The 19,848-nt window shown below is 41.2% G+C and overlaps 1 protein-coding gene across 1 annotated transcript; it reads left to right on the top strand.

Moving 5' to 3' along the window:
* The first annotated feature begins 442 nt into the window (after positions 1-442).
* On the top strand, positions 443-19,640 carry LOC139712667 (uncharacterized). Its single transcript, XM_071624471.1, has 10 exons — positions 443-549; positions 10,622-10,850; positions 11,475-11,623; positions 12,298-12,421; positions 12,877-14,274; positions 15,230-15,308; positions 16,778-16,899; positions 17,837-17,895; positions 18,300-18,383; positions 19,194-19,640. Exons 2-10 carry the CDS (start codon positions 10,657-10,659, stop codon positions 19,325-19,327), a joined length of 2,343 nt encoding a protein of 780 aa, XP_071480572.1. The 5' UTR covers positions 443-549; positions 10,622-10,656; the 3' UTR covers positions 19,328-19,640.
* Positions 19,641-19,848: the final 208 nt, after the last annotated feature.

Raw genomic sequence — 19,848 nt, 5'->3', positions numbered from 1 at the left:
CAGTCGCACATTGTACTGCACGACTTTTGTTCCGCCGTATTTATTATTATTATTTTTTTTACACCGCAGTTCCGAACCAGTAGCGGGGGGTCCCTACCCGTAACGTATTGCATGAACGGACGATAACCCCCATACCTACACACACTGGAAGAATCATGGACCTACCTGTTCGTAGTGAACAAGTGCGTTGCGAGGTGCTGACGCAACGAACCAATCTTGCGACTGCTGCATGCACTGCCAGTACACAAGTACAAAGTACAACGTACCACATCACCATCGCCACACACACACGTCACCGCTCTATCACTACACTACACGCTACGCATGCATGAAATTCCCGATGATACGACGGTAGTACGGACATGCGACGGACATGCACTGGCGCTATAGTAGCTGTGTATCGTAGAGCTAGACTTCACGACAAAACATTGAGCCACGTGGTGTCAACATCTGTGTCCGAAGACAGCGAAATTCTCTGCCTTGTTTCGAAGGTGAAACCTATTCACTGCATGTGAGACTTCTGACATTCGCAAGAATAAGAAGGCTTAGGTATGATGATATTTATTATTAAAAATTTGCCGACTGTAATTGTGTTTTAATGTCGAAATACAACAATGCTTATGATTTTTATCGTGCCTAAAAGTAGTTGGTGGGGCGCCTCTGAGCTGAGCTGCTGGCGCATGGCATGTAGGTTTAGAGTACAGTGCCAAAGTACATGCATGCATGCCTGCGTGTTAATGCATGCATACTACGGCATGCAGCACGTGTAGTGAGGGCCAGGTTGAGGAAGGTCATCTATCTGGCTCTGCTCTGATGCTCGAACATTCACATCAATATTGAATGTCAATGTGAATAACAATTCATACTAGCTAGAGCCTATATTAAAGTAGGCACGCATAGAAATCTAAATTATGCATAAACCAGGGTCATATATACCTCATTATAACGAGGAAGTACCATAGATTCCACCTAACCATGTTTCGAATTCACCTAGAAACGCTTACCAATGATAGGCCCTTCTTAATAAAACGAATAACTAGTTTTAATAAAGCCAGAGAACAGCTCGTTTGTACTCTCAGCGGGGAGATGACGTCACCGTGATGAGGCCTCGATCTTATGCGAGAGAGCGAGCGCGAGCTAGCGCTAGCTAGCGTATAGCTAGCTGTATACAAAGCCAAGCTAATACGTGTAGGATGCGAAGCCGACTACGGACTAGACTTTCTTGTTGAAAATGGCAGAAGGTACCTCTGACTTGGATATCGAGGACCTCATTTTGGAATGTGATCCAGATTCGGAGGATTCGTTTGATGATTCGGACTCTTACGATAACGACCATGGGGAGATAGGCGAGTACGACGAAGATGAAAGTGACGTCGAAGGATCATCAGGCAGTGCAGGTGCAGTTGAACGCCAGCCTGTACCGTATCAAAACGAGCCTCTTCCTCGCAATCCCGCCGTGGCTGGCCGGGTAGTGGAGCGGGAGAGAGATGGCGACGAAGGCGCGGGTGAAATCGATCTCCGCAGTAGACTTGACCCAGCTAATGTTCAAAATTGGCAAGTTTTAGCACCATTTGTAGCAGATTTCATATCAAATTGAATAATGTGAAATGTGAGTATGTATTAGCCCAGCCACAGGCCATCAACATGAATTTGGGAAAGTATCAGAGTATAGAGACCTTTCAGTTTCAGTTCAATAGAACTAGATCTAGATTCAAGAAGTTCGATTGTGAGATTTTGAGTTTGGAATGAGAGCAAGGGCCTAGCTGTTGGCAATTCAATTAGCATGACTTTGTCTGAGCTAGGGCCTAACTTTTTAGACTATGCCAAAATGGGGAAATTAGCAAAGGTAGTTTTGTTGTTGAATCAAGATATCTGGCCTCAAAATGCATTTTTTGGTTTGGATTTACCAATTAATACCCCTTGATTTTTTAACGTACGCATACAGGCCTTAATTGCATAGCCAAAAGAAATAGTACAGTATTGTAAGAAATTTAAACCCATAATACCCCACCCCCCCCCCCCCCCCAAAAAAAAAAAAATAATAATAATATAGTAAACAAAAGGTCAAAATGTACAAGGAAATATGTAAGAAATTCACACCAAAATGCATTTAGACATATTAATGATACTGATTTTTTCCCTGTAACTATTTGTTTGAATGTTAAAACGACCTTGGTGTTAATACGACCACCATGAGATTTATCTCGACCACAAAAACATTGAAAATCCATAAAGCAGATACCTTACCTGCAAAATTCAGCACAGAAACAACAGGGTCTGCAGCACAAGGGCCTCTAGCGGCAACGCTAGACCTTGGAGTCTGGACTTTTGTCTGGACTTTCTTCAAGTTCTGGCAGCAGGGCTAGGGCCATTCGGGGTATGTATTGCATACGAAACGTTTACGCTGTGCCTATTATTAGCGCTGTGCACGTACAGCTGTCGACGGAGCGAATCTTCTCGGTCCTTGACTGCTCACTAGTCCTAGTCCTAGTTCTAGTCTAGAGTCTATATATGTACTGAGTGCCGTTTTCTTCTAACTAGGCGTAAACCGTGATTGCCGTTGACTATTTTTTGGATTTAGATTTTAAAAATCACTCAGTCCTCATCTTCGTTAGATAGTTTGAACTGTGATGTCGAACCATTAACTATCGCTCATCATCAATGCATAGTTAGTGCAACGTTACTTTTTTTACACACAGTTTTCTATGGGCAGCACGTTCGGACAATGATGCCAATTTCATTTTGCATATCTGGAATATTCCCCACAAATTTGATCTAAATAAAAAGCTTTTGAAGAGATTCCTTTTAAAAATTAATAAATATTGTTTAACATGTTTATTTCAGCTCCATATTGCAATTTTACTAAATAACAGTTTTTGCAGTACTTCGTGTGAGATTTCATCAGTAAATTGACATGTGTAGAACCTTTCTAGTTCGTTTTGCTAAAGTCAGTACATATTTTCTGTTGGCGCAAAAGGGCCGATAACAATATTTGAATAGCGGAATAGAGATGGCCGTGTGTAAGCAAAGGCTTACACAGAAATGAAATAAAATCACACAAAAGAAATATCAAAGATTCATTTTCTTGTGATCTTTATTTATTGCATTTCATATAAACAGAAAACATCATCCAGGTGAATAGGTACAATGTTCCCACAAACGAAATATCGCAGACGATTGTACAGAGGTAAAATAATGACTTACTGATATCAAAAAGCTTGAATTTCCACGGAAATGTTATATTACTTTGATAATCCTGTAGTTTTAAATCAGAACTTTACAGTGACAGATTTGATTTTACTAAACTTCCGAGTTTCCTGACGATGAGGCGATCGCGAGCAGAAAAACATAGATCTACAGTCTAGCAATGCATATCACATGCATGAAGCTAGCTAGCTGCAGCGTGCGCGTGCAGGCTCGATACGGTGACGTCACATTCACAGCCGTTTCCAGATCGACTCGCTCCGAGTCTGGTGCCTGCCCCGAGTTGTCCGAGAGAGGGCGATTCTTTATGCGGGCCTACTTTAAGGTTTTATCAGTTGGACCTGATAAAACCCGACTAGGTCTATACCCAGTGGTGTATCTATATACAATGTAAATAAATCTGTAAATCTGTAAATAAATTGTAATTAATGTAAATTTGTATTAAAGATAATATAATGTAAATAGCACCAGTCTGCAAGAATCTTCAGTCTATTGAAGGAGGCAGACTTAATCAGAAGAAGAAGAAGAATGTAACGTTAGTAGCAAAAATTAAAGGGTAAAGTTACCGTCCTAACTATAACTGTTACACGGCCCAGTCGCTGTAAGGGTAAAATAAAATTTGTAACACTAACAGTAACACTACAGCTTACATTTTCATGAACAGCTAGACTAAAGTTTACTAGAAATCCAGATCTACTACAGGGGCTGCGGAACGTTTTTCAGTTTGGGGGGGCTGCGCAGCCGGGGGTATCATGCCCCCCCACCCCGCTTAGACGCACCAGCATAGCCTGGATAATGATCTTCTGATCTTGGGAGGGCGGCAGTTAGGCCTACTATGCGAGGGAGTCGAGCGACCGAGCCCGAGCGAGCGGAGGGAAGGGGGGGGAGGGTGTCGGAGGGGGTGTTCCCCCTCCCACGGTGAGAACTTTTTGCATTTTTATGTTGTAAATGGTGCAATTTGTTGCATGTTTTCCGTCTTTTATCGACTTGAAACGGCCCCACTTGTTTAAGGTAGCAGGATATTTTGATGTGGATTATTATTGAACAATTTGCCTATCAAGTCTTGAACCCCCCGCTTACACGTACCGGCGTAGCCTGGATAATGACCTTGTGATATTGGGAGGGCGGTGGTTACTATGCCAGGGAGCGAAGCGACCGAGTCCAAGCGAACTTAGGGAACGGGGAGGGTGTGGGAGGGGGGTGTGGGAGGGGGGTGTTCCCCCTCCCAAGGTGAGAACTTTTTGCATTTTTATGTTGTAAATGGTGCAATTTGATGCATGTTTTCCGTCTTTTATTGACTTGAAACGGCCCCACTTGTTTAAGTAGGGTGTCTGATCGCGCACTGCCAACCTTCGAACAAAACGCGCCCCTATCTTACAACACGCAAGCCCCATAGAACACAATGGAGTCGCGCGCCTACGCTGTTTTGACCCCGCGTTTTGTGCTAAGAAATCGCATTTATTGCAAAATCCCCGGTCCATGCCGCTATCAAATCCTAACAAATTTGGTATCATATGAAAGAGGAAGTTTTGCTCCATAATCTGTCAAAGCGCTGGTACATGACTCCGACGATAAATTGGTGTAAATGTCGTTAGAATCACACCTATCTCGATATCTCGGCGTCTGCTTCGCTACTTGTACCAGCGTGTGGCATGCGAGTAGTTTAGGATGTGCTGAATCCGATGGTGAGGTCGGTTTTTCGCTAGCTCCACGTCTTGGACGGGGGATATTGCCTAGAAGATACCCCTTGCAATAACTTTTTGATCTCAGCGAACGTGTTAGGCGTGGCTTCGTATGCAACAACCATAGTAACGTCCGAGCAAATACGCTCATACATATGTAAATCTACACGCATTCGCCGCCACATGGCGCGCATGCACCTAGCTCGCGCTCTGTATGTGTGTGTGTATCTCACGGACCTACACGTGTAGGTCAGCAGTGTGTCTACCGTCGCAAGGTACTGCCTAGTAGCTACGTAGCTACATACAATGTCGTTCGCTAGATCGCTGTGTGTGTGTGTCTACTTACGAGTACGTGCGCACACCCGTGCCACGCTGAAAACAGACTGAGCTAGCTAGCTAGCTGTCACGTCGCTTCGCTTGCGATAGTTCTACAGCACTGAGTTCTATGGGGTTACGATTGCCCAGCATTCACAATGTGCATGTATGTAACACGCTCGTAAACCACCTGGCGCATCAGTTTCAACGTAGTCAAAGTACATGTACTATTACTGGATTGATAATGATCATAACAGGCCTACATTGTATGAGTTAGCAATCCAAACGAATGACCATGTAGAGTCATATATTTTTTTTTTAATACTTCAATAGAAAAGTGCACTTACGATGCACGAGTTACAGTCTTTCTCACGATCTTATGCAGCACAACAGATAGGCCTAGGCTACACGACGCACCATATCAGGCAAGTCAATTGTGAAGCGGTACCGCGGTGGAAGGTAGGTACAAATACCGATTTTTACGACTGAACTTCCAATCGACAAAAAAGGGCAAACAACGATTTTGGAAGCTATACTCTTCAGCCACGAATGGTGGTAAAGTGGCACCAATTCATGGCTAAATAGCCATATAACATTTTCACATGAACTGCCATAGATCTCGACAGCATCGAGGTGTTATGTAGTCGTCGCATTCAGTATACCTAGCCAGCTAGCTGTGTACGTACATGTGTACACACGTACGTAGTGTAGCACATATAGCGTGTGTGTACAGTGTGTAGGTAGTACAATACTAGTAATACACTCAATTATGCATGCTCGCTAGCTCGTCCGCCGATGTTAGCTGGGCCGGAATGCATGCGCTACGTATTCATTCATAATGCTGAGCGCTGTATACGTACGCACAACATGTATTATGACGACACGAGGGGGAGTGGCTTCTGCGCTGGTTACGCGTTTTAGCAATCCGCTGTACGCTCATTAACCGGTTGCTGGCGATCTGCACGCGAATGCTACTTATCGGCCTTGTTTGCAAACATGATTTGGACACATTTTCGTGCGTGCTCGTCTAAAAAAAGTTGTAATATTGCAGTGATTTGAAAGTTGAATTTCTCGAGATAGAATAATTATTTTGCCATGAAATTTGAAATATATGCTAATGACATATTTTTCTTTCATATGAAATAGTTTATAATCCACCTTTTATAGAATTTCAAAAGTTGCAAAAATGCTACAGACACCCTAGTTTAAGGTATAGCAGGATATTTTGGTGTGGATTATTATTGAATAATTTGCCTATAAAGTGGTAGCATATGAATAAACTTCTTGTATAAATTTATTGTTACAATTGATTTCATGAATGTTGTCTGTTAAGCAATCAAACAGAAAAGGCAGGCTCACGAGGGTGTATATACAAAAGGAATATTTCTCCTCCTACACGAAGGTGATTTTACATTTTCAGACCTGAAATTCAGCGATCTGGTGCAAACTTTTGGTGCAATACTTGCATTTTTTTCTAGCTCCCCCAGCCCCCCCCCCCTAAAAAAATATATATATTTATGGAAATAATTTAGATTTTTTCAGGAAAGTGTTAATACTAAATAGCAAAATCACGGCATTTAGCTCTTATTCCGCGTGTGCATCATCTGTGTGTATGTACAAAGTCTAATGAGGTAGAGGGGGAGGGTGTGGGAAGGAACTCTTTCCTCGATGTTGAGTATTGTTAAATATACAAAATGTGAACATTAGGAAATATTGATAAAAATGTTTCCAGACTAAATTAGATCATCTACAGTTACGGTTTATTGAGAAAAATACTGATATCTCCAAGGTTATATTTGAGGCATTATTGCAAACATTTTATATGGGAGGGTGTTTTGTGGTACAACAGACCTACACATATGCATGAAAGGCGATATCTTGAACATTTTTCAAATCACTGCTCCCAAAGGTAAACTGGACCTTTAAGATTTCTGCTTGTCCAATTTCTACCTTTTTTTATTTGCTTCTAGACGGTCTACATGTAAGTAGTGCTAACTGATGTTATTTAGGCCTATTCGTGATCCTCTCATCCTGTTGTTTTCCCCAAACTTGTACACATTGTATACTGTACTCTAAGACAGCTGTACATTGTACTTTTGAGAGTTTTGTGAGTTTTTACTTGATTATCGGGTGCATCATTTTGCTGACATATAAACACACTAAGACCCCCAGTTTTCAGCAGGCCTCCAGAATCCGGACACTTACCACCAGCCAGCAAATTCTATTGTCACAACGCACGCATATATATCACATCATTTCACATCCAAAAATCCATCCAGAATCCCAAATTTTGCTGTCAAAAGACGCAGAATCGGCGCAACCGTTCCAAAGTGCGTGCAAATTAAGGCCCGTGTAAGAATCGTGGTCGCTGAAAAAGTGCTAAAAATCGAGAAATGCGCCGTTCTGTTGCAAGATTTTTCGCTTATCGCAAGCTAAGAGTGTCATGGTATCCTCAAGATTTAAGAAAAACAAGATCTCTGTACGTGCTGATGCAATGACTATTGTACAGGGGTTGAATGCAAGAGCCGACTAGCCAGAATTCGGACACCACCAGGCGTCGCAACATCCGCGATGCAACCTTGCGCCAACAAGGTATGGCACGGCGCATTTTTCGGTGGCCTTGTATGCGCATTTACATTGAATGCGCATAGTACGCGTCCGGATTCTGGTGGATTATTAAGGTGATTATATTTTTTGATTTAGTAAAATGTCATGATGTATTTAAGAAAATCAACACTGAAATAAAAGTAGTTTGATGTATTCAACATACATTGTTGTACATCTAGGCCTAATTTTTTATATTATTTGAGTTGAACAAATGACGGTTTGATTTTGCTACAACACACATTTCCCGTAGATGCTTTCACGAGTATGCTCGGGACTCGTCCTCAATGGGTTAAGTGTTCGAAAACTGGTGGTTCTACTCTACATGTATTAAATTCTGAGATGAGTTTCTGATCATGTGATGCATGATTTGTGTGATGATGTGCATGTGAAGAACATGTTTCCAATGTATTTATTTTCACATGAGTTATTGAGTTTCAGCTGCAGACTTCTGCCTTTCTCACATCTCTTGTGGTACCATTCTCTCATCTTTTCCCTGTACATTCGAAGTAAAGCTGATCGTGTTTACAGTGTGTTGTGTTTATTTTTGTATACTGTAATTGGATGTTTGGCTGCCATTTGATGTATTGTGAAGGAAGTTTTGCCCCTTTCTCTTTGCACTGTATTGTGTATAGTTGCTGTTTGTCTTGCAGCCACTGAAGTGGTGGTACTTTGTGATTTGTTCGCTGAGGTGTTTATCTCAAGTGATGATGAGGATACCAGTTCTTCTATGATACTGTCCAACACCCCCATGTAGGGGTATGGAGGTACCTCCATGGTAGGGGCCAACCGGACAGTTCTGAAGGCAAAGGACCAAGTAGCCTTCGCCAAAGGACTTGATTAATGATAGTGATGATGATGATTACTGCTGCAGGTGTTAAGGACAGCTTGCTAAGCAGGCCGTTACTTCTATTGACATCCCTCATCGCCTGTCAATCTGTGTTTTTTCTTCCAACGAATCATGAACACAAAAGACCCATATTCTGACACATGCATACATTGTGTAAGTGTACAGCTTGAGGCACAAGTCTACGTACAAGTGTTCATTTGTAGGCAAAAACTTAGGTGTATTTTGTACATGGCAGTGAAATGTAGATTGTTAACTACAGTATATTCCAAGTGTCCTTGCAAAGAGCAATAAACTTGAGACGAGATCGAAACTCAGTCATTGAAACCCTGAAGAGAAACTAAATGTATTTACATAAGTGTATATGTATGTCCCTATCTAATTGAACCTGGTACCAGTATTGCTTGAGATCACAAGTTCATGAGAAGTTCATGACTTGTTTTAGTAAATGGCTTTGATGATGATAAAAGCATGGCCTTGGGGAAGTGCAGCATGGGCCAGCACCAAATAGTAATACCAAAAATGTTGCCCTAGATTTATAGTACCACACAAGGTACCAGTATAAAAAGATAAAAGCGAGCTCAGGTAAAGGAACAGGAATCTTATTGCTTGTAATGATAATTTCCCATGGAGTCAGCGTCCTGCTAGCTCAACAATGAGGTTACATGTATCATAGATTTTATAATGTACACATACCATTGCCACGGTTGGTGTACTATACAAACATGTACATATACATTATATGATTTGCCATAAGCCATTGCACACAAACAAATTGAATTTCCTACATGAATAACTTGTGAAATGATCTTAAATTCATGTACCAAACCTCGGGGTTAGTGGAGCCCTCGTGGGGATATGCTAAGGGTGATTTCTATGACAGGTTGAGATTGTGTGGTGTGAACAATCAGCTGTATAACAGTAATGAACCAAATGAAAGATCGGGTTTTCTTCTGTGTTTTGTGTAGATGAGGTGTCCGTAATCTTGATAAAAGATGGGTTCCTCCTTTTGTTACCACCACCTTGTAGTACTTTTATTTGGGATATCTCGGCCATTTCGACTCTGATTTTCATAAGATAAGTTTTAATTCCTCTTAGAATTATATATGCTCTTTGAAATTTTGTGAAAGTGGTATGAATAATTATCTTGCAAAAAGTTAAAACCTGAATCCCCATCTCCACCAAGACTACACCATCCCTTTAAACAAGCAAGTGCCTATTGGTACGTGTCTACTTGCCCCACAGTGAGATTCAGCTACCCTGGGCAGGTGTGTTTGTAGCTCCCTTAGGTGAGTAATAACCACCCCTTCTGCTGTACTCGGCATGCAACCAGGGTGACCAGCAGTAGTGTGGCAATGGTTTCAGACAGGGCAAATATTGCTCACTGCTGTACAAAAAGAATGACTTCAGAATGATGTCTTCCAGGCTATATTGTTTGTAGTAGTCATAATATGACTCACTGTGAAATTCCATACATGATACACATGCCCATATTTTCTAACACACCGCCCCTGCTTTCTCAGTACGGTGAACTTGCTCTTCTCATACTTTTCTTCTTCTCTCCTCTGCTCTTCTCTGTCATAAATTTATTTTACTCATGGAAGAAATGTTTTTGACATAATCTTGCTTGTTCTAGAGGGACACCCCATGATAGAGTCAAGCACAGATTTGTGATAATTTCCTTTGCACCAGCAAGAGCTTCTGAGTATTTGCCCCTGCTGTTTGACTTTATAGTGGTGTGTAATGATACTACATTGTGTATACCTGTAAGAATGATGAATAATGATCTTCAACATACTTTTTTTTTTTCTAGGTTCTGGTACCTTGAACGATTCTTCCTTTGTGACGTTAAAGTAATAAGGAAGATTATGTTGTGCGGAAGAATGTTTGTGTACATGTGTGTGAATTATATTATGCGGAGGTTTACCATGTGGCTTGTGTATTCCTGATTGCTTTCATGTATGCATAGACAGACGAGCGAGGTCGCTCCAAAGGCCAAGCCTCATGAATGACAAGCAGGGACTGCTGCGCCTCATGCGCAACGAGGGCTATGACCTCAGCAAGTTTGAGCTGGTGGCCATCCCGGAGGCGTTCTCTGATGCGTCCGACTGTGACCAGATCGGCCACGGCAGGCTGCTGGAATATGACGGGATCCTGGAGGAAGAGTGTGACAGTGAGGATAGCGAGTGCTACATGAGGTAAGGACCTTTCCTTGAAGGTGGAAGGATGGAAGGAAGGAAGGCAGTGGAGGAGGAGGGGAAAGAGGAAGAAGAGTGTAGAGCAGAAGATGAATGAAAAGGGAAGGAAGAAGAGAAGGAGGGAGATGAATGTGAATGAGGAGTAAAGGAAGAGTAGAGGAAGAGAAAAGAAGGAAAGGGTAAAGAAATAAGGGAAAGAACAAGAAAAAGGAGGAAGAGGAAAAGAATAAAAATTAGGTGAGGAAGAAGAAAAAAAATGAAAGTGATGGACGAGGAAGAAAAAGAAGAAGCAAACACATCAAAGCAAGTAGGAAGGAAGGAAGGAAGGAAGGATTCGTAGGTGAGTGAGAAAGTAAAAGAAGAGAAAGAAAAGGAGTGAAACAGAACCCGAGTGTGGCTTTTTGGGAGGAGCACAGCAGCAGCAATTCTATGTTGCTGAAAATTTAAGTTATGAAGAAAAATCTGTTTGTGTTCTGTACATGGCGTCAAATATTAAATGCAAGCAACAGAGTAGCGTATCAAAATGTTGAATGCAGCTGGAATGATTAGAAAAGCGTGACCTCCTATAGTCAAATCTCACATCTGACACATGGATTGGCACTATGGCATTTTGTGATCTTGCAGCGAGGCGAACGCGACTGAAGAGTTCAATGTGACCATCGAGCATGTTGGGGAGGACCTCGGGCAGGAAACCAGCGACATCCATCTTCTGGACGTCGAGGAGCAGCATGGCTCCACGAGGCAGTTTTGCAAAGAAGACATCCTGGATATTGGTAAGTCCTGTATGGAGAGGAAGATGTCCAAAGGACATCACCTGTGACCTTTTCGAACCACACTTTCAGGATACTGTTCTGGTTTAAAATCACTTTAATTGGAAGGGTGCCAACTCTAAAAACTTTCTGCTGTAGTGATGACTAGGTAATGATCCCTCCTGGTTGATATAATATAATGATCTTTGATTTGGCACTACGATACAAATTGAAACATAAGAAAGAGGAGCATTTCCGTACATTATGTTTCAGGAAGATTCGTGACCTAAAGAGCCACTGAATGAAATGCAGGATACCATTATTGTTTATTCCTGACCTCCTTAACAAAAACCTGAGACTCTCTTACAGGGCTCCATGAGAGAGTCTCAGGGAGTAGCGTCCCTGCCCACCCGAGCTACTTTTCCACAACATTTCTTAAAAATCGTGGTAGAGGCACATTCCTCAAGACTACTCATGTCAAGAAACTGAGATTTGGGGTGAGCAAGATCATGCTTCTCGTAGAAAACCCAGCTCCAATAAACCCTCATGATAAAGTGACAAGTTACTAGTATTTAGGACTAGATTATGTGGACGATGGTGTCGAGCGTAGTATGAGCACCTGAGGTAGAAATTTCTTTGTGACATTCTGCGACCCCTGCTCATTGTCTCTTTTCTTTCTCTGTCTCTGTAACATGAAGGAATCGAAGCAAGCGACCTCAACAGTCTGCTCGAGCAGTTTGAAGAGAGCGAGTCACCAAAGAAGGTTGCCGAAGCCCCGCCAGCTGTGTGCACAGATCTCCCGCAAGGAAAAGAACCCAAAGTGTGAGTTTCAATTCTAATTGCTTCATTTGAGTATCCAGCAAACAAGAGGTGCACTGATAGCCTCTTGAGGCAATTCATCATGTTTTCAGGCAGTCCTTTACATCTGTAGGTGAAATGTAAGTTCTGATTTTTATGAGGATTTCAGTGTACAATATCAAGCTTTGTTCATTTTACTTGCATTTGGGATATGCCAATAAGCTTGGGTGACACTTTTATTTGGCAGGTAGAGTCCAGCTGTTTAGATAAAATGCCTTCATGGAAATCACCACATCCTAGTAATTTCTTTATCCCAAGTATTCCATCATGCTATGTGCAAAAATTAGCGATTACAAAGATTATTTATTTGATTGGCTTGACATTGAAATTGTGAAATTTGTAATGTTGGTGGTATTCATGTGAAGTATGATTTATTTTTGTTTTTATTTAAATGGCCCTTATTTTCATCAACTTTACAGAAGCAAAGATCCAAAGCCATTTCGAAACCCAGAGGATGTCATCAAAAAAATTGCACCAGTCAAGAGGAAAGCTGCTATTTTACTGGAAACACAGGCACTGCCGCTTAAAAGGACAAAGGCTAAGACAGCAGTGGAAGGCAGGAAATTGTCAGACACACCTAATGTGAGCCATGTTCCACAAGCCAAGGGGCCTGTGAAGCCCTCCCCTCAAGCAGAAATCCAGAAGGCCATTCACTTAGCCAGAAGCAACACATCATCGCCCATCCCTTTCAACCTCAAGGCTCTCATTCCGGCACCAAAGTACCTGAGCATGGAGCATGACTACTGTTTGAGCCCTGCTGCCTCGGAGAAGAGCAGTGCGTCCGACGTCGGTAGTCACATGTCCAAGGAGGAGCGGAGAGCCTACTACAAAAACAAATACAGAGTGAAAAAGAAACTGCAAGGATACGAAAGCCCCAGTTTGAGTCCGTCGGTCAGCAGCTCCCCTGCGAGCATGTCACCTTCCAGTGGGTCGCCGAATTCCCATCAAGAGGAAGCAAACGAGCAGGCTCCCGCTGCAAAGACGCTTTGTCCAAACCCCGTACCTTTGTTTGATAAGATACCCGCATACTTTTCTAAGAAGCTGCTGGTCGGCATGTACAAGGAGATTGATCAGGACAACCCTGATAAACCAGTGCATCAAGCCTTTGATCAGAGCATCTTTGTCATGAATAATAACACTGAGGTGAAGGAAAACATGCATGCCGGTCAGGATGGTGAGCGGAGCTCGCAGTCTCATTTCAGGCGTCGACGCCGGTCTTCACTGCGAAGATCGAAGCCTCGCAGAAACTCGCTCTCTTCCCAGTCGGATTACAGCTCATGTTCTGATGACTCATACAGGAAAAGTGATGGTCACAGTTCCCCTCTGAACTCTGGGTCCCAGAGCTGGGGCCGGAGGAGGAGGAGAAGAACCAGAAGCAGTGTGTGCTCTGCAGCCTCCCGATCACGGTCACGATCTCGTTCCAACTCCCGATCCCTTTCCTGCTCGTCGTATAGTTCCCAGGATTCTCGATGGCGCTCTCGCTCACGATCATTCTCGCGTTCAAGGTCACGTTCGCGCTCGTACTCTAGGTCCAGGTCGCGCTCTTACTCCAGATCACGATCCAGATCGCGATCAAGATCATATTCGCGGTCGCCCCGGTACTCCCGATCAAGATCAAGAAGCTTCTCGCGGTCACGGTCAAGATCCTTGTCGAAGTCAAGAAAATATTCAAGACATACACGTTCATATTCTCGGTCACAGTCTAGGTCACCCTCTAGAACTCGATCATCAGTGTCTCGTGGAAGATCATTGTCAAGAGCAAGATCAGGGAGGTCCAAGTCACGTTCAAGACGGAAGAGTGGCAGAAGTGAATCAAGGTAACCATCGGTTTAGATATCAGTATTATCATACATCTATGTACCTGAGTATCTATGAACATACAGGATATAATACTGTACAACAAGTAATGTTCGCATGCATTTTAATTTCGCAGATTTAGCAAGCGCCAAGATTCGCGAAATTTAAATGCACTCAGAAGTTCTTGTCTACACTATATGCATTGAATGCCAGTGGCAGTTCGCGAAAATTTCATGCCGCAAAAAAGGCTGTCGGCTGCAATTCGCAAAAAATTCATGCCGCGAATATATCATGTTTTACAACAAGTACAAATTGTATGCTTATGAGCCTTGGCACTGTGTTTGTAAGATTTTGATCTTGCACTTTGCAGAATGGTGTGGTCTGTTGTTAAGTGTATAACCTGAAATGTTAAAGTCTGGATTGTAGACAGAAAACATTTGAGAATGCACAGCAGGATAAAGGTCAGTCCGTAAGATCAAGGTCCACATGAGTGTATTTGATCAACAAAAAGTGTGAAGGACGAACTTGTTGAACAAGGTGATCTTGTCAAGTAACTTGATAATGGCTCATTGACAGATGTGTGTTCAAAGCGGATTGTAAGGTCCAGCATTTTGATGTGATACCCTGAAGTTTGTGTTGTTTTTTGTTATTGTTTTTGTTATTTTACATTCTGTGTGTACTACATAGATTCCTGATATCTGAACTTGAATGAAGAAGCAATGCTGCTCTTACTTGATCAAATAATTTTTATGGGCTCACATGGTAAAAGAACCCATATCCCTCTTCTATGACCCATGAAATATTTGTTACATTCTGCATTTTTTTTTTACTCTGCCCAGAAGGATGAAAATGGCAATTCTTGATGTCTTAAAGATCGCATATGACATGTTGTTTTCGATGTTTCGAGTATACAGAGAATGAGCAGAAAGAAAGACACGAGTCTGAACACCCATCTTTTTGCCTTCCACACTAAAGGTCGCGTAACTGCCGTGCATTTGGTCCCTCGTTTAACCCGGATGAAGTCAAATACACTGAAGAACAGCTGCAGGAATTTGTGAGTAAAGTCGTGGTGATAATGATTGTTGTGTTGAAACTTGGAATAGTAATTGTGGTTTTGTACATGACGATGCTTTATCATGGAGATTTCAAGTAGCACAGATGTTCAGCTTAATGATTCAAGCTTTACATCCAACAAGCCTCAAAATGTGACGGATACATTCGTTACAAATTTTCTCTCACCAAAATGAGTGGTTCTTTGAGCCATTGACCGGCTACCAGTCATTCAAATAAACTTCTCATGTGCATCACTTTGAAATACCATATGTCCCCCCAAAAATTACAATGGTACCCTCCACAATGGTAACTATAAATATAGTGAATCAATCCAAATACAGTTTTAGGGTATGAAACTATAGCTTATCACCCACAACACGGAATTTATTTATTTGTCAAGTGCTATTCCGTGTTCTTTTTTTTAATATATTGTATTTGTTATGCTTTGTCATTAATATGTGAAAATCCCGCGATGAGTTTCCTGTAATGCTTTTTATTGGACGAATAAAAATGAATTGAATTGAATTGAATTATAGAAAACCCCATCCGATTCGCTTCATTGGTAAAAGAGAAATGAGGAGTTTTGTAGAGCATGTCAGGAATCCCTTCCCTCCAAGTTCTGTTCATTTGTGTTCACACATTATGCAATTCCAAGAGCACCCATGCACTAAATTTGGAAGAATCAGACTCATGACATGCTTTACAAAGATCCACATTTCTCTGTGACCACTTGACCAAACTGAATGGAGTTTTCTGCAAAATATAGCTAAGACGTTATATTTTAAGACCCTGAAGTAGCATTCAGACAGTCTAATCATATTGGAAGTTTTCAATGCAAAAATCTGGTTGTAATTTTTTGGGGGGACATACTGTACAGACCTGAGAGTTGAGTTGCCTCAAAGAATTCTATTTCTCTTTTTTTTTCTCTCAAGGAAAATGTCATTCTTTTAAAATAATATCCCTTCTCAGTGTTTCCATTGACAAGATTAAGCTACACTGGAGCACAATGTGTTTACACTACAGTGTTAGATAGCATTTTTCAAAATGAATGCAAATAACAACATTGTTTTTGTCTGTTCATGCTGCATTGTAAGGTCTTTGTGCACGGAAGGTATTTTACATAATGTGCAATTATGCAAAGTTTATAAGTGAACTTTTATATTCTTTTTCTTTCTTTACTATGATTGTTACTATGTCCATTATGAATGTCCATCAATCCTAACTGCTCGAGACTTTTTTATTTTATTTTGTTTTGTCTTTGTTACAGGGCAATTAAAGATGGAAGTTCACAGTATTTGCCAAAATAACAGATTCAGGGATGTAGATGCTGATTTTGTTTTTTGGCCCCCTTTTCTTTCATTATATTTTCATGATGTCTATATGTTCAGTTCAATTCTCTTCAAAACATATGCTCTCATCAGAAGCTATTAGCAGACGATTTGAGATATTTGATTGATGTTCTCCATGCAGGCTGAAAGGCGAGTGGTATATGTTGGCAATATTGATGCTGAAACAAAGAAGATTGACCTCTACGAGCAGTTTTCCAAGTTCGGTACTGTGGACAAGGTCACCCTACACTTCAGAGAGGACCAGTAAGTTTATCCTCTGTCTTACAGTCCTTGGGATTTGTCCTTCCAGCATAGTGTATGTATGATTATTATTGTTTTTTGCCAACAACATGAGAGGGATTCCCACTGAGTATCAGAAGCCATGCGTTCACTAGCCCAGCTGATTTAGAGGCTAGTCCTGCATGTCATTATGGCTGAACAAAGACGCAGAACCAAGACACAAATAGTATTGTACTGTAGTTAATGCAATTACTGTATACACCATATATTTGGCTTGTCAACTTTTTCGCAAATTTGGACTTCCAGGTGATTTTGCAAGTGGTTAGATTTGCGGTTGTGGAGTACAGTACTGAACAGAAAAATTATGCATGCACATACATTGGTGTCGGGATCAAATTTGCAAATAGCACCGGACAAAACAAAAATTGCAAAAACGAAAACCTCACAAAATATTCGTCCTGTACAGTCTACTTGTATGTGCCGGTTTTCATCCACAGTAAAGGTCAACTGCTTGCACCCTACAGGGGTGTTCAGATTTCCAAGATTCTCCAACAGCGACAGAACTTGCTCAAGTGTGAAAATAACTCTGCCAATTCAACCCCACTTTAATGCTCGGTTATTTGGAAATTTATGACGGAAGAGAGCATTCGTTATCCCGTAACCTTTCCTCCATACCTTCTTTTATTTCGAGCATACACCATATGTGTTGACACTGTATGTGAATTCATATGGTATTGAGGGGACAAGTGGAGGATGTAATGTTATGTGTAGAAAACTGAGCAAAATTTGTTTGACTGTTTTACATGACGGTCATAGTGGTCACACATTCTTGCTGACCGTTGGTTTTAGCCACACCATGCCTTTTTATGTAAAGTAAAGAGTGTTAGGGATTTTCACTGCTGTCACATTGTACCTCTGGACCTCTAACTACATTATCATCTGTATATTCTCTCGCCTACAGGGACAGCTACGGTTTTGTGACCTTCCGGTACAAGTGTGATGCTGTAGCAGCAATTGCAGGTAAGCTCCAAACTTTGATAAAGGCTCTGTAATGCTTTAAGCGGCATGTAGTATTTTAAAAAGTTTACCCAGTTAATTGAACAACTTCTTGTTCTACTAGAAGGGTGTTAGCGAGCTTGAATTCGAGCGTGACAGTGCAAAATGGGGATTTTTGATGATAAAAATTGTATTTTTTTTTTGTCTGTGGTCTGAGAATGTCTTTAGTGATTAATTATTGGCTCTATAATGTATGTTGATCCCTTTATAAGTTTCCTTTCCAACAATGTCAAATTTCCATAGACTGTTAACCTTTGGATTTACTGGACTTCTTCAGTGTGCAAGTCCTGAATTGAATGGTTATTTGCAATTTTACATGGAAATTGAGATTGAGCAATTTTCCCTCCCAATTTTCTCCCATTTTTTAGCGGGGAATGATCCTCATGGACCGCAGTACGACCTGTGCTTTGGAGGAAGGAGAAAGTTCTGCAAGACAAAGTATGAGGACCTTGGTGAGTGGAGAGTTCCAGATGTTTGCAGGACATTGTCTGCGTGTGTGTTTCCATAAACCACTTCAGTATCGGCAATAATGTAGTGTTACTCCAGGCTACAGAGGATACATTTTGCACCAGGCATATGCCTGTTTTTTCAGAGTGTTTAAAATGAATTAAAAAAAGCACCCTCTTTACGCCCTAATGCACCTGCCCATTCTGGATATTTAGGACCTTTACATACGCGAATAGTTTGCACACTATTCAAATGGGGAAATTTGAAAGTTTTTATATGTATCATCGGTTGACCAGCTGTTGCCCATGAACTGCATGTTTTTGTTCTCCGGGGCTACCATTCTTCCTGTACTTCTGAGAAAGATCCTCAAACTGAAGTGAAATGATACCTGGGTGTAGTAACTACTGCATAAGCTGTCATTTTTGTGAATTTCGCGAATTGCTATTGGACTGCAAATTTATCAACACGTGACTAATTGGGTAATCGTGCATTTACAGTAGCTGTAGCCTCGGTATCAATTCACGAAAACATCTGTCACTCTGTACGCAGAAATAACAGCTTATATAGTATGCTGATAATGATTACAGAAATGTAGCATGCTGTCATGAGGTCAGTAGCGATGATTATAATGATAGGAGTAACGATAATATGATGTCAGATAAATTATACTCCAAATTTATGGAATTTAAGATTTGTACGGCGTGATGCATTCTTGATTTTCATATTCTTTGTCGCATCATTTATTTATAGTAACAGGTTTATTCTGCAAGTACTCTTTCATGATTCCTTGTCTCTCTTTCCCCCTCCACAATCAGATTCCCTGACGAAGGCCTCGGAAGAGCTTAAGTTTGGTTACCATGGAAATGCGAAAAGGGTGGAACCAGCGGCAGAGGAGAGCGAATTTGATAAGTTGCTCAAGGCAGCCATGAAGACCACAAAGAAGAGATAACAGTACCCAAGTCTCGGTTATTCCCAGTATTTTTTTTTCCCTTTTTATATTTTACACCTTATGGTCTATATAGTAGTGGTAGTTATCTGTTATGTTATCATCCAAGTGCTGGAAGTAAGTGTGTGAGTGTGTGTGATTACATCACTGTCTGTAGAGGCTTTGAGCTGTGGTACCATGAGGACAGTATGCTTTGTAAACTGGGACAAGATTTTTGTTATGCAAGCATGATTAATGTTTTAATGTCTCAGATATTCTCAATGCTGTAATTTAAAGCAAACAAAAAATAGTCAAAGCAGCAGCAATTTCCAGTGTGCCTAAGCTGTAATCACAAGTTAAAACAAACAACAAGAAAAAACCAGTCATGATTATTATATTAATCATATTGGTCAATCACATTTGATATGGAGAACATCACAATGCTCGAAGGTTGCCTTGTTGTGTAGGATATTCCTCTTAAATGTAGTACTAGTGGTAATGGTGATATTAGCTTCTCTAGAAAACTTCTTTTCTTTTGCCTAAAT

Source organism: Diadema antillarum, unplaced genomic scaffold, assembly GCF_040938485.1.
Source record: "Diadema antillarum isolate AM-2024a unplaced genomic scaffold, OU_Dant_1.0 seq00001840_RagTag, whole genome shotgun sequence".
In the NCBI taxonomy this organism is placed as follows: domain Eukaryota; kingdom Metazoa; phylum Echinodermata; class Echinoidea; order Diadematoida; family Diadematidae; genus Diadema; species Diadema antillarum.
The sequence above is the reverse complement of the archived record's forward strand: the minus strand, read 5'-3'. Positions and strand labels throughout refer to the sequence as shown.

What these genes read in the sequence shown, in the direction of transcription:
- LOC139712667 (XM_071624471.1), top strand. Translation starts at nt 10,657, where the DNA reads ATGAATGACAAGCAGGGACTGCTGCGCCTCATGCGCAACGAGGGCTAT. An exon ending in AAGAACAGCTGCAGGAATTT is followed by an intron (nt 15,309 to 16,777) that starts GTGAGTAAAGTC and finishes TTCTCCATGCAG; the next exon opens with GCTGAAAGGCGAGTGGTATA. An exon ending in GACAAAGTATGAGGACCTTG is followed by an intron (nt 18,384 to 19,193) that starts GTGAGTGGAGAG and finishes CTCCACAATCAG; the next exon opens with ATTCCCTGACGAAGGCCTCG.